The sequence below is a fragment of the Canis aureus genome, chromosome 22, assembly GCF_053574225.1.
Source record: "Canis aureus isolate CA01 chromosome 22, VMU_Caureus_v.1.0, whole genome shotgun sequence".
NCBI classification, from domain to species: domain Eukaryota; kingdom Metazoa; phylum Chordata; class Mammalia; order Carnivora; family Canidae; genus Canis; species Canis aureus.
Genome location: NC_135632.1, coordinates 50,875,102 through 50,890,553, shown reverse-complemented (window position 1 = coordinate 50,890,553; position 15,452 = coordinate 50,875,102). Strand labels below are relative to the sequence as shown.

The window sequence follows — 15,452 nt, the reverse complement described above, 5'->3', positions numbered from 1 at the left end:
AGGCACGGGCAACATGATTTGCTAATAAATTGGTTGTTAGTTAAAGATGACTCTATATTCACTGATCTGAGCAACCAAAGTTTGCCTTTTAGAAAGAGAGTAGACTGAAAGAGGAATGGTTCTGAGGAGAAGGATCAAGTTTTGTTTTGAATGTATTAAGTGAAAGATGCCAACTAGACAAGAGGAAATGTCAGAGACAGATGGAATAAGAGCATACCAGGAGCTTTCTCTTAGCTCACATAGGTAGCACAACAACACTGCCACATTTTTTTTTTAACACTGCACATTTTAAGGAGGAGACTGAGAAACAGAGATTCAGAGAAATAATAAGACTTACACAAGTTTGTACCCACTGGTGCTGGATGTAGGATTGAAGTCCATGACGCTTTGGCCACTACATCAGGAAACTCTTAAGAAAAATATTTGTGTACATTAGGACAGTTACGACCAACTTATTCTTGATTTTACTGTATTATTTTGGGGAGAGGTCATTAATTGTGATTCAAGCTGTTAACTCCACATTTGCTCCCAGGAAATAATGATTATTCATTAGTATTCTAGCACAGTTCTCAAATTTTAGAAAACAGAAGACGCACTTGGACCCATTTTAAAAATAAAATTCCAGTGTCCCTTATTCAACTTGTTGCCTTTATCTACAAGCATATTTTTTTTTCTGACAAAAATCTATTCATCCAATCCAAAATGAAACAATCAGGATATTTTGAGGGTCACAATTACCTAAATATTCAACAATTTCCATCTTTATCATGACATCTGAAAACCAAAGAAACTCCAACTCATATTTGGGTAAATGAAGTCAATATCCAATTATTCAGGTCTTACCTTGTTGGTCAAAATGGCGGTAATGCAATGCTTTCCTCTGGGAATTCACAATGTATTTTGAGGACATTTCTCTAAGGTTATTAGAAAGGATCAAAAGATACTTCAGGTGATATATGTACCCCTATGTTTATTGTAGCATTATTTACAATAGCCAAGATATGGAAGCAACCTGTGTTCATTGATAGATGAATGGATAAAGATATGCTATATTTATCTTCTTGTTTGGGACAGGGCTGGTAAAGTACACCTTTACCTCTCCCCCATTCTTTATAATGTGTGGTTTCATATAAAGCATTCAGATGCCTTAAAAGCAGGTCTATACCTCATCCTACTTGGTGCTGTGCATACATTAGTGGGAAGATTGCTGTGGTTCCATAAGGAATACCTACATTTTCCTATCCTAAGTCAAATACTTGCACCATTAGTTACTTGGAGCCAGTTTGACATGACATTTCCCCTTTGCACAGCTAGGACAAGTGCTTCCACAAGGCCCTACCAGGCTAGAACATGTCCTGATATTAGGGTCAGGTTATTTTTTTTCCCCATGAAGCAAAAGCAACTTGTGGTTACTCACAATTTGTCCCTAACACCTAGAGGTTTTCCTGAATGTATCCTTTGTGGTACTCCAGGAGGTCAATGCCTTGACAGAAATGTCTCCCAACATAGAATAATACTCAGTAACTTTTTAGTACCCATAATCTCTTACCTTTCTTACTAGATTTAAAAGCTGAATAATTAGGATTGGGGATATAGAGTATAGCTGTGGAATATTTTTTTTCTGTCCATAAGAGCTAAGAGAGTAAATGTCCAGCTCCTACTACCTTTACCATCATATTTGACCACTTGAACTATCTCCGGGGTATAAATTCAGTCTGATGTTTAAAAAATAAAGTTGAGTCCTTCATGCCAATGTTTAACAATCCAATAAAAATGATTTCTGGATATATATTACCAAAATTTACACAGAGGGAGAAACCTAAAGAGTATAACCATTGAATAAATCAAAGTGTTGCTAAAGCTACATCTTACCCAATTCCCTCCCATGCGAAAAAGGATCTGGCCACTATTTTTAGCCTTTAATGAGTAATTCCCAAGTTATACAAACTCTTTCAGAAAATAAAAGAGAAATACACTCTCTAAATACATTTTGGAAAGCCAGCAAAACCTTAGTAAATTCAATCTAGTTCTCCAATTAAAAAAAAAAAAATCACCACACACAAATAGATTTTATTCCAGGACTTCTAGGAAATTTCAATTACCTGGAAACTTCTCAAAAAACTATGAATTACAAAAATAAAGGACGTGACCCATAAAATTATATCAAGATTTTTTAAAAAACTTAATTAGAACTTATCAACTGTAAGTATAATGATAATTGCTATAGTGGGTACTATGGGCCAAGTACTGTTCTAAATACCTAACACTTAGGTACTAATTTTATCCTAACAGGCATAGCTCTACTTTACAGATGGAAGAACTGACACACAAGGGAGCTAAATAACTTGCCTAGGGCCATACAACTAGAAAAGTAGTTGGAGCCAAGATTTGAATTAGGGTACTAGGCACAAAGTCAGTGTTCTTAACTACTGTATTATCTTGCTTTTTCTAAAAACAGGAATAGAGGGGTGTCTGGTTGGCTCACTCAGTAAAGCATGTCATTCTCATTCCTGAGGTCATGAGTTCAAGCCCCACATATGCATGGAGCCTACTTAAAAAATAATAAATAAACAAACAAACAAATAAAAACAAGAATAGAAGGAAACTTCCTAAACACAATAGAGTATTTATCAAAAACCAACAATGAAGTACCAGTTGTGAGATGTCTAAGAATACATGTAGAAGATATCAACGAGGACCCTCTCTGTGATATCCTATGATGAGACACCACTTCTGTCTTTAGAAGCCTCTAGTCTAGTCTGACTAGGGTGGGGAAGGGGATATCAAACCCAGTTTAAGGATGGTCCAACTGGAGACCAGAGTTTTAAAAATTTATTTATTAAACAACTACTATATGAAAATTATTATTTATGTACTAAGAGAACAGATACCATAACTAACCTGAAAAAGCCTACGACAGGTTGATATGAAAATACACACATACACATTAAGTTCAGAATAACTGACAAGGTAATTTGATAATAGTTGCATACTGTAGCAACAACTATTTGGAGGGACTGAGATCAAATGAACAGAAGTTTAACAGGGATGAAGAAGCATGTCAAGACGGTCTTTCAGAGATGAGAGGGATCTGGAAGAATCTAACAAACATTAGATCCCACCTTTTTTTAAGGTAGGGAACACAAATGAGGTTGGTCTGGATTAGAATGGAAGTGTAAAAACTATATAGGGGAGGGCCTCAGCCAAGAAAAAGGAAAGGATCCATCTTGCAATATGACTTGTGTAAGTGATAAAACAGAGGGGGTGGAGGAGAATAAGAAACTAATTTCTGTCCTTGAAAGCACACAATCTGATGATAGGATGCACAATCAGCAATAGGTTAGATTTTTCACAAATTAAAAGAATGGGGGTGGGGGAGAAAGAGTGGGGCAAAATAATTTAAAAAAACTTCCAGTACATGAAATGTGTAATGTTTACTTCCCTAACAGTGGAAACAATTACACATGAGGATTCCCACCCTCCCACCTTCATGGCTCACCAGAAAGCATGTAAAGAATGGTACATTCTGATGAGCAGTTTTAAGAGATCACAGTAAACATCCTTCTTATAAAAAAAGCTTAACTCAAAGTCCCTTGGAAAATTACATCTTAAGAAACTGAGCGAGCCAGACCTGAGTGCTTCTCTCCAGTGTGAGTTCGCTGGTGGTGATTAAAAGTGGAACGCTGACTGAAAGCTTTCCCACACTCAATACATTCATAGGGCTTCTCTCCAGTGTGAACTCTCTGATGCACAATAAGTTGTGAGCTGTCACTGAAGGCTTTCCCACAATCACTACATTTATACGGTTTCTCACCAGTATGGGTTCTCTGATGTACCATGAGGCTAGAGCTATAACTGAAGACCTTCCCACACGCATTACATTCATACGGCTTCTCACCAGTGTGGATTCTCTGGTGGATAATGAGGTGTGAGTTTTGGTTGAAGGATTTTCCACACTCCTTGCATTTATATGGCTTTTCGCCTGTGTGAAGTCTCTGATGTCGAATAAGACATTTACTCAGACTGAATGCCTTACCACACTCATTACATTCAAAAGGTTTTTCTCCAGTATGAATTCGCTCATGGTCAACAAGTTGAGAATTCTGATTAAAAGCTTTCCCACACTCACTACATTTGTATGGTTTTTCTCCAGTGTGGAGGCTCTGATGTCGAATAAGACATTTACTCCGACTGAAGGCCTTGCCACATTCATTACACTCATAAGGTTTCTCCCCAGTGTGGATCCTCTGATGGTCAATAAGATTTCTGTTAGAACAGAAAGCTTTCCCACACTCACTACACCTGTAAGGTTTTTTACCAGTGTGAAGTACCTGATGACGGACAAGATTTTTACTCCGAATGAAGGCCTCACCACACTCACTGCATTCATAAGGTTTCTCCCCAGTATGGGTTCTCTGATGGTCAATCAGTTGGGAACTCTGAGTGAAAGCTTTTGCACATTCATTACATTTATATGGTTTCTCACCATTATGGAGTCTCTGGTGTTGAATAAGATGGGAGCTATGCCGGTAAGTATTTCCACATTCTCTGCACTCATAGGGCTTTTCACCCGTGTGGGTTCTGAGATGAACAATGAGCTGAGAGGTCTGCCTGAAGGTCTTACCACATTCACTACATGCATAGGGTTTCTCTCCTGTGTGGATTCTCTGATGCCCAATGAGGTGTGAACTCCGATTGAAAGCTTTACCACATTCATCACATTGATATAATTTCTGTCCCTTCAGTACTCTTTGATGTGCTGCAGCACTAGGGGACAGGTGTGGATGCTTCCCAAGTTCTTTATATTCATCACATCCACCTTTTGTGGATTTATCTTTGTCCTCATGTGTTATTTTGAAGAAAGCATTTTCCAGTCTGCTCCCTTCTTCATCTGAGGGTTGCCCTTCCAGCTTCTCTGAAGTACCTTCACAGGCAGCTCCTGCCTCTGGTTCCCCAGAAACTACTGCACAGAGCCCTCTTGACGTCCCATCAGATGACTCTGGTCCCTTAGAAACTGCCAGCTTCACAGGCAACTCTGAACACCGCATCCTAGTGTCACCTGCGGCCAAAAGAGAAGAAAACAACTTTTACACATTTCTTGTCCTACTGAGGAAACAGAGTCATCAGGAGTCTACGTACCTGAAAAAAACCTTCACATCAGGAGATGACACATTTTGAACAGGAGAAAAATGGGAAATAGCTCAAGCTTCTCTTCATGGACAGAAAGATGAAGAGGGGAAAGACGGTCAGTAGGGGAGGGTGGAAGAAGGGCTGTCAGGACACAGCCCATTAATTGTTCTAGTTAATTATCCAGTTAAAAGACAACCAGAAGGCAAGAGAGCAGACTGTAAAGGTGGTGTGACCTCACAGGAGTCACCTAGTAAAATGATGAACTATATAACGTCCTTTCCAACAAGATGCTGTAAGTTTCCATGGTTCCCAGTAAAAATATTGAGGAGAGGAGTGGCAAATACCTCAAATCAAAGATGACAAACAGTATGGGCAAACACATTCAGGGAAAAAAAACGTATCAAAAGAAGTGATTCTCACATGTGAGAAGATTCAGGTGACAAGATTCAGAGAAGCCACAGGCTCAGAAAGCTGGAGGAAAGTACTGGAAGGGACAGCAGAGCTCTAAAGGGGGGATCCTCTAGTCTCTGGAGCAATGGACTGGTAGAAGTCATACTGCAAGGACTGCATTCCTATAAAAATTAAGAAAGGGACTGATAATTTTTTTTTTTTTTTTTGGGACTGATAATTTGAAATATGAATCAAAACATGTCTTTGGTATCTTGATAATGTGGAATCATAGAAAACTGAACAGCTAAATATTTCCTTTAGAATTTGGAAATGGTGGAAGAAGCAAGCGATCAGTCACGTCTAAACACAAAACTGTTGGTTCCTTTTAATCGTATCTTAACCAGGGCAAGCCATCGTGGCATTTCAGCACACAGAAAGTCACAGGTATCACTGCCTCTCTGACTCCTGAGCCCACCACCCTCTGTCATGTTGGCTACTGTCCTAGACCTGCCAACCAGAGAACCTGTCCTGAAAACACTCCCTTCCAGGAAGCTGTCCTTGCTCTGTGCCAAGTAACTGGTCTCAATACCAGTCAGTCAATACCATGACTGACTAGACCAGGGCACGAGGCCCAAGTGTAGCTTCTCTAATATGTTACACCTCAGCCTCTGCTGCGGCCAGGAGCAAAGTTCTGCCCAAACAGAGATGACACTTAGTGGCTGAACCACCCTTAGAGTCCCTCTCTAAGTAAATTCTGAGCTGGAAATAGGGCAAAAGAAAGAAAACTAAAACAAGTAGGAGATCTAAGCTGAAATGACGCATGGAGAGAAGCCCAGCCATCAGGAGCCATTGCATGCAGAAACTGTGGCAGCGGAAAGTCTAATAATGCAGCGGCTATGAGGGGACAAAAGATTCAGAGTGAAGAAAATGAGTAGCAGTGGGAGGACAAAAGAGATACGCAGGGAGCAACTGCCTGACATTCCCTGGCATAAAAATTATTTGCTGTTGCTGCTGAGGGCCCTGTTTCCCAAAGGATGCTCTAGCTGGTGGGTTTTGTTTGATCAGGGTTTCCATTCCTTCAGCCTTACTGGAAGTAACACAGTACTTACAATAATGTGAGCGGCTCCCTATTCCTTACAACTACAACTTCTAAATAAACCACCTTAGGCCAATTAATAATGAAGTAAAGACAATGCTGATAACTTAAGGCTGAGCGATGGGCACAGAGAGGTTCATTACACTATCCTCTCCGCTCTGTCTCATGTTGGCAACTTTTCACAATAAAAATTTAACAAGTAAACAAACAAACAAAAAAGAATGTAGCAAAGAAAATGTAAAGAAAGGAATGCAGACTACACTACTGGGGAACAGAAATCATTACCCAATGAGGCCACGCTGCAATAATTTCCCGGCATGATGCTCCGGTACACGGCTCTCTGACCGACTGCCGGACCTTTCCACTTCCTCTCAGTATAGTCCACAGACAGGAACTCGTACGCTGCAGACACCTGGAATGACAAGCTTCTATCGCTCAGGGATATTATATTCCCAGCCTGAAGACAGACACATCAGGGTATCAAGAGCCCAGGGTGGGGGCCTGGTGGGTAAAGGGTTGATAGGGGACAGAAGCTGGGATGACATATCTAAAAGGACAAGTCCAGGCCCAGACAGAGTCCATGAACTCAGCAGGCAGGACCTAATTCCAGAGGAAGTCATTAGGCAGGGAAACCGCAGGAGTAGTCTCAGAATTGGCCAGAGCCCTGAAGATGAGCGCTAGCTATGCCCAGGCCACAGACTTGGGAACTCATGGAAGACAGAGTCCAGCTCACCTGGGGCCTGACCATCTGAAGCACAGCTGCTGCTGCCTGGTCTCCTGACTTCCCAGCTTGGGAAAGGGCAGGCACCTGCGAAGCACACGGACCTGAGGGAGGAAAGAGAGCTGTGAGAACAAGCCCTGCCTCGGCTCCAATAGGGTCTGTGTCCCAGTGAGTGGGTTCAAGAGAACCCAGGCAGCTCCACACACTGCCTCTCATCCCTCTTCCATACAGGCGTTATTCTGAGTGTGCTGTGAATTTTCCATGCAGGTGTTATTCTCAGGGTGCAGAGGGTCCCTGGTCAAACAGAAATGGCCATTCCTCCCAGCCCTCCCTCACTTCAAATTCTCTGAAGGAAGCTATACTTCTGCCCACTTTCTCTCCCTGTGGCTTCCCTGGTGTCAGGCCAGCCTGATGTGCCCCTCACATTTCTGGCCCCTCATTACTGATTTCTTTCCCTTCCTTCTCATTATGGACATTGCAGGCACTCAGGCCTCACAGCATCCCTTTTTGCTGTCACAGATCTCATTGACTCGCAATGCCCTAATGCTGCCTGCCTTCCCAGTTCCTAGCTCTCTTCTAGACCCCTATTACAGGCTTCCAGCTACCTACCGGACATCTCATTTGGGTGTCCCTCATCACCTGAAATTCAGAGTCAAATATGGATATTCTTGCCACTCTCCCTTCCTGAATCCAAATATTGGCCAAACTCTGTAATTTTCAATCCTCTTCATTGTTCCATGGATTCTTTCTCCACAACATGTTTCACGTCTGTCCATTTCTATTCCATTCAGCATTGCTCAGGCAATGATGACCTCACATCTGTTTTGGCACACTACCTTCTTACTGAGGCTCCCAGCCTCTTGTCTCACCATTCAATCCACAGTGGTCCCATGAGTCACATCAATTCTCCCAAAATATTGTTTCTAACACATGAGCCCCTCTCCAGCAAAATTTTCTAGCTTTAACCACAAAGGCCTGTAGAAGCAGACCCTGCACTTCCCAAAACACTTCCTCCTCATCCACCTTAGCGGGTTCCAAGGAACCCTAGAGTCTTTGTTTGTATCCTCTGCCCTGGTGCCTACCAGTTCTCCCCACCCCGCTTCAATTTGCTCCCCAATTTTTCACTGTCATGCTACCTCATCCATGAAGTCTCTGCTACCCAACCAGCCCATAATAATGTTTACGATGTCCATATTGGACATCATTTTCATGGCATCTGATATCTGGGGACAGATATCGCTCACTGTATCTTACAATGACGCCTCTTGCAGGTATGAGTGACTCTCTGTGAACTAGGTAATAAGCTCTTTGAAAGCAGTGACTGTGTACAATATATCTCTGGTCCCCAAAGTGCCTTATCCATGACATGTGTTTGACAAAAACTTGCTAAATACATGAATGATTAGAGAATAAGCAAAAGGAACAGACAAAGTCACCAGGAACGGAAGACAGAGGGCGGGGCAATGAGGGATTGCAAAAGGGTAGGTCAGGGATAAAGGAAAGGTGACTTGAGGAGAATAAGACTTGAGGCCAGAGCTGGGGAGTTGAGTACCAGAGTGCCCACTGGGGAAGAGATGTGACCCTGGGTCATGAGGAGGCTCCAGGCGGGCTCTAGAGGCTGAACCCTCACTGAAGGGTGAGGTAGGAAGAGATTCTTCTGTTGTACCCAGGGCTGTTGTCTCCTCCAAATGCATTTCCTGTTCCTGTGCAGGAGCTGAATCCTAAAGATAGGAATCACAATTGGATTCAAAAGAGTATCCTTCAAGGTTTGGAACCCAAAACCTCTAAAAAAAACACCCCCAAAAAGAAGCCAGGGAAAAGAACAGCCAATGTCCTAGCCCCACCAGTATAGCCTACTAGGGAAAAAATAGTTAAAGCAGAATCTATAGCTTGCAATCTTGCTTGCTATCCCTCTGTTGAACCTCTTGGTAGGAACCTGAAGACCAGATTATATAACCATTTCCATTTTGTCAATTCTTTAGACACAAATTTACTTATGGAGAACAATCTAGAAAAAGGAGCCAAGAGAGCATTCTATGCACTCCCTGTGACCTTAGCCTATAGAACAGACCAATCAGAAGTACGTAGGAAATAAATGAAAGGTATACATACCTATACATGCACATATGATACTACTGAGGCTGAAAGCAGAAGAACCCAGAATAGTGGCTGACAAACCTCAAGAGAGCTTTTCTAATTTTTCTCAGTGAATGTGTTTCCTCTTCAGAGAAGCCATTCCTAACCACGCTGACAAAGGGTAGTCTCGCTCTCAAATTACCTGATTACATATTCTATATGCTTTAACCCTTAAATTATCTATTTATACCTTTATTGTCTATTTCTCTCCCCAGTGAAAATATAAACTTTTCTGAGGGTAAGACCTTTGTCTTGATCACTCACTCCTAGAACAATGCTTGGCCCAATGCTGGTGTTCAGTTAATATTCGCTGACTGATTTTCTCTTGATAATTTTTTACCCTCTTGATACTTACTACTAGGTTTTAGAGTTATCTGCAAATCCAGTTTTCAATATGTACTATCCCTCCAAAATTATATAAAAAAGTCAATTAAAATCAGGTAACACCAAAAAAATAAATAAATAAATAAATAAAATCAGGTAACACCAATCTTCAGAGACGTTGAGAATACCTCAAAGCACAGGCATTTCTAATCCTTGCTTGTTGTCATCAAACCAGCTCCTCACAATCTCATAGTTACTTTTTCACCAGCATTCGGAGCTGAAAACCTAAAATACCATCTAAATGAATCACGTTTATCGGCTTATTTGCTTGCACCGGCACATACATAATACAGCATAAAATGAAAGGAAGTTCTTCCCAAACCCTAATGGATTTGCCCCGTTGGGTTACATCTGCTGAGATGTGAGGAGATTCTCTTCTTTACTGTATATCTCTCCAGCATAGTCCTAGAACCAGAAGTCTCCCTGGAGTCTCCACTGGACAGTTTCTATAAATGGGAGTTACAGCTCTTAAATACAGCTCTGTGGGTACTGGAAGATAGATCTTAACTACATCATGATAATACAAACTTGAAATTCACCAACAATTAAATGCAGGTTCAGTTCTGTTCATTACCTAGGACTCAGACTCCTAGGTTTTTTTTTTTTTTTTTTTAAGATTTATTTAAAAAAAAAAAAAAAGATTTATTTATTCATGAGACACACACACACACACACACACACACAGAGGCAGAGACACAAGCAGGAGAAGCAGGCTGCATGCAGAGAGCCTGATATGGGACTCAATCCGGGGTCTCCAGGATCACACCGGGCTGAAGGCAGCGCTAAACCGCTGAGCCACCAGAGCTGCCTTTCTTTTCTTTGTAGGCAAGAAAACCCCATTCCAATTTTCATTCCTATATGGCATTCCACAGCAAGATAGTAGGGAAAAACTAGTGGCTTAGAACCTAGGGAGCTGGAAAATTCTGATTCCTACACTTGGTAGGAATCAACAAAAACCGTAATTCAGTTAGAGCTCAGGGACAGAGAGAACATTCACTAATTCTGCCATCTTAGATGAATCAACCTCTCTGCGCTTGTATCACTTGTCAAATGGAGGTATGATTACTCTGCATAATCTGTAAGCCATATTTCAGCCCTGCTAGAAGCTGAAATAAGATACAGAAAATAAAAGCATTTAATACACATTGCATGATTCTGCAGCCCAGCAGGGATTACTCTACAGTCCTTTCCAGCCTCACTCCTGCTGAGCGGAATGACTCTGATCTGCAGTGATACTCCCTAATCTCCTCTGGCAAACTGCCATGTAAAAGATTGTTTATTCATTTAGCCATAAATACATTTTCCTTGCCTGTGCTCAGTCCCATCTCATGTCTTCCACATCAGAAAACTTAAGCTCGCAATAATGGCAGAATAAGAAATGGAAGTCCCAAGACCCTACTCCTAAGCAGGAGCCAAGAGTGTTCAGCTGCCCTGTCAACTATTAGTCACTTTCTTAAGTCTGTGACTTAGTCACCTGTTTCTGAGGCTCCCTGGACAAAAGATTAAGTTTTAATGGAGGGGGCATTCTCTTCAGCTAAAGCAAACAAAGGTGGGAAACAAAGAAATTTTTCTTCCACCCTCCTCAGTAAACGGCACTCAAAACAATTTCTTCAGCTACTTGTTAAATCTAATCGCTCTCTAGACCCTGGTGATGGCTGATTTATTCCTGTATTTACTTTTGTATATGAAGAAATAATGGTTGACAATGGATTTAATGCCAAATAAGCTGGTACTCTTGGAAAATGGAGTAGCCCTCAGACTCCAATCAACTGGAACTGATTCCCTAGGCATAAATATTTTAACTATGTTTCTTAAGCTATGGATAAAATGATATGCTGGGTACTTGGGAAATGTAATATACTAGTTTTCCCTGGTAAAGTTCAAAGGAGTAAAAGAAGAGGGGACCCTAATCCACTCTGCTTGGTTAATTACAAGAAAGCAATTTTAGACTCCTCAGATAGAAATGACTTATCCATGTGTGATGGTCAATTTAGCACTAATCTGGGTGTTATGACCGTATTTTGTACAAGTGATCAAAATCCATATTTAGTTTACTCTAAGTAAAGATTATCCTAGATCATCTGGATAAGCCTGACTCAATCAGTTATAAAACGTTGAAATCAGAGCTGAAAGTTTCACGAAAAAGTAATTCTGCACGTTGACAGCACCTTCAGCCTATGCCTGCATTCTGGTTGACCTTTCCCGATGGCCTGCTCTACAGAGCTGCGCCACCAGCTCTCATAACCACATAAGCCACTCTGTAGTAACAATATAAATATATACACAAATATAAATATATAACATATAATTTCCTACAGGTTTTGCTTCTTTGGCTAATCCCTGACTGATACGTCTGGCCATAGAACTAGTTAACCCTGTGGTCCTAGAAGCCAGATTTCCCCTTTATCTTACGGCTGACTTTCCAACTTTTCCTCTAATTTGAATTACCTTGGCTTTAAATTTGAGAAAACTCTATGAAACAGGGTAAACTAAAATTAAGATTAAAGAAAAGAGAGAGAGAGAGTGAGAGAGACCCCAGTTGAGTTAGAAAAGAAACAAATGATTATGAGGCCCTGAAATGTCCCCTCTTAAAAAGAACCTAAAATGCAGGAAGAGAAATAACAGACTCTGCAAAGTCCGAGGAAGTAATGAGAACTTTTCAAATGAAGGCCCATGTTATCAACATACCCAGAAATCTACTTCTCCCTACCACACTCCCCCATTCTAACCAGTATGTAGATCTTCTATCTGCTGGGAGTACTGTGTAGATCTCCAGGTTGAAGGGAGGCTCATGACACAGTATTTCACAACATGATGCACAGAGCTTGTTTGGGATCTGTATTTTTGTTTACGGCCTGAAGCACAAAACTATTTCCTCTCTACCCATGTAACTGGCTCAGGAATCCTAAGGGCAAACCAGCCTAGAGCCTAGGGAATGGAGAATGACTATTCTCAGGCTAATCCAAGCACTAGAGAATGGTTCCAGATGGCATTCTAGACTCATCTGCTCACCTCTCTTGGTCCACTGAGGTGTCTCTGAAAATCCTCCACCACAGCCACAGCCTCTTCACCACTCTCAGGGTGATGTAGCTGCACCCAGGTCCGTAACTCTCCAGGTAGGATGCTCAGGAACTGCTCCAGCACGAGCAGCTCCAGGATCTGCTCCTTGGTGTGTACCTCTGGCATCAGCCACCAGCGGCAGAGCTCCCGGAGCCGGCTCAGTGCCTCCTGTGGCCCAGACATCTCATGGTAACATAGCTGTCTAAAGTGCAGCCGGAAAATTTCACAGACAGGTGGGTGGTTCTTTTGGAGACTACAGCCCTGACCCCAGGTCTGGCTCCCTGGCTCTTGCTTCATGGTCTGGCGGCCCTCCTGTTTCTGGAAAACAGCACCCCTAGGGATGAGGCCTAAAGTTCCCTTGCCTTGGGTGGCCATTGGGACCTCAAAGGGAAACTTGTTTCAGCTGCAGTTTGTCCAATTAAAATGATGCTTTGTACTTCAGGTCTCAGGAACTGTTTTCAGAGTTGGGGGCACAGGGCGATGGGGGTGTCACCTACAGAAATATCAAGACAGAAATTAGAATCCCAGAGTGTGGAGTCCTAGACTAATGACAGACCATCCACAGTTAAAAACCAAAGCTCCAGTAATGTCTGGGTGGCTCAGTCAGTTAAGCATCTGACTCTTGGTTTCCACTCAGGTGATGATGTCAGGGTCATGAGTTGAGCCCCACGTGGGGCTTGGCAATTAGCATAGTCTGCTTAGGATCCTTTCTCTCTCCCACTGCCCCTCCCCCCACTCACATGTGTGCACACGCTTGCTCTTTCTCAAAGAAATAAATCTTTTAAAAAACCCAAAATCAAAAAAACCCAAAGCTCCAGGGGGAAAAAATGAGGCACAATCAGGGCAGTCTCTAAGCATCTCTCTAAGGGATGTCCCTCCTTAAACCTTCAGTGTCTTTCATAACCCAAAATGATAAAACCTAAATGTCTATACCTAGCATTCATAGCCCTTTACCAGTTGGGCCTTGGGCTCTGTTCTAGACACATACGTTACCACTCTCCCCAGGTACCCAGGCCAGAGAGGCTGCAATGATCTCCAAATGAGCAATATGCAAGATGATCCAAAGGGTATATAAGAACACATGAAATTGTTACTTAACTCATATTTAGTTTATGTTTTATAAAGGGTATTGAAATTTGTAAAACAGTACCTATATTTAATTTACAAGTACACCTATGATGGAAGTTAACGCTGAAAGCTCTTCTACTCTTCTCCATTGTGACAGAGATGCACAACCGAGTTTGGGACTAAAGCTCTGGAGACACAGCTAGAAGCCACTCATACTCTAGCCCTGTTTGGATATTTCTTTTTCAATTTTTGACAAGCTTCTACTCACCTGTCAAGACCCAAAACAAATACCATTTTCTCCTGAATGTTTGCTTTCCCGATTGCCCCGTGTAGGAAGAAATCTAGTAACCTCCCTCTCTGTACTTCTCACTAAAACATCGTTGTTTTAACTAGTTTATGCAGAACGTACCACTCACACCCTCATGGTAGACAGCCACTGAAGGAAAGGAACCCAATGGAGCAAATAAATGCCAGACCTTTTCTACTCAACCACCTCCCACAGAAAACCTTCCTGATCTCTCCCCGCTGCCTGCAGTTATTGCCTCAGTGAGCCCACAGTACCTTTCTCATCCAAACCTCTACTAGAACACCTCTCACACTGTTTTTGTGGTTCACACTGCATCTCCATTTTGTAGAAGGACTCAAAGTGCAGGCCTGATTCCCCATCTTTTTCTGTAAGTGTGTGTACAGGGCACACAGAGGTACACGTCTGGTAAACGAATGAATGTGGTTCATTTGGCTGACACCGAAGTGGGAGAAAACTTTCTTCCAGTTTACATACTGAACTCTGAGAATCAGCACCTTGGCGGTAGCCGGGGCATCTATGCTAGTCACCACGCACTTCAGTAACCTTGGTAAGCTACTTCTCTCTAGGTTTCAATTTCTGTAAAAACAAAACAAAACTAAAATAACTGTTAATTGTGCTCTGAGATCCCACACCTGTACAAAGTTTGATCATTTTCCTACTTCGGTAACAGTTCGGAACGCTCAGGGCTACTCTCACCACCTGCACTTTCGGGTCTCCAAGTGACACTTCACACGTCTGACATTTCAAGACTCTGCCTGACCCCCTTCTGATGCTTCGTATGGTCTCTCAGGGCAAGGTGGGGAAAATCCCCATCTACATTTTGCGTTAAACCAGGGCTTCTGCGGCGCCGCTCACCTGGCCACGTGTGCCTTTTCCCCGCTGTACCGGCAGGTGCAGGCTCCCGGCCAGGCACCGGGTCCGGGGCGCGGGACGGAGCGGCGGCTGTGGCGCGTCCCCGGCCCGGGCGGCACCTCCCTCCCACCCCGGTCCGCTCACCCGGGTGCAGTCGCCTCGGGCCTGGGCGCGGAACGCAGTCGGAGCCCGCAGACGCCAAAACAATGGCCGGGCCGGAAGCGTGAGCAGGGCGCACTTCCGGCCCCTCCAGGATCCCGGAAATCCCTGCGGCGAAGGGCGGTGCGCGCTTCCCTGCGGGCGGGCGG

The 15,452-nt window shown here is 42.8% G+C and overlaps 1 protein-coding gene across 1 annotated transcript; it reads right to left on the bottom strand.

The window, feature by feature from the left end:
* Positions 1-1,904: 1,904 nt before the first annotated feature.
* Positions 1,905-15,440, bottom strand: ZKSCAN7 (zinc finger with KRAB and SCAN domains 7). Its single transcript, XM_077866015.1, has 6 exons — positions 15,289-15,440; positions 12,870-13,410; positions 8,890-9,058; positions 7,350-7,441; positions 6,902-7,028; positions 1,905-5,059 (listed from the first exon to the last, which is right to left on the bottom strand). Exons 2-6 carry the CDS (start codon positions 13,290-13,292, stop codon positions 3,609-3,611), a joined length of 2,262 nt encoding a protein of 753 aa, XP_077722141.1. The 5' UTR covers positions 13,293-13,410; positions 15,289-15,440; the 3' UTR covers positions 1,905-3,608.
* Positions 15,441-15,452: the final 12 nt, after the last annotated feature.

Excerpts from the sequence above, each read along its gene's own strand:
- ZKSCAN7 (XM_077866015.1), bottom strand. The coding sequence starts at position 13,292 with ATGGCCACCCAAGGCAAGGGAACTTTAGGCCTCATCCCTAGGGGTGCT. Across the intron at positions 7,442-8,889 it reads CTTCCCCAGTGGGCACTCTG|GTCCGTGTGCTTCGCAGGTG; the intron begins GTACTCAACTCC and ends TTCCTCCCTCAG. Across the intron at positions 5,060-6,901 it reads TTGCAGCGTGGCCTCATTGG|GTGACACTAGGATGCGGTGT; the intron begins GTAATGATTTCT and ends TTTTGGCCGCAG.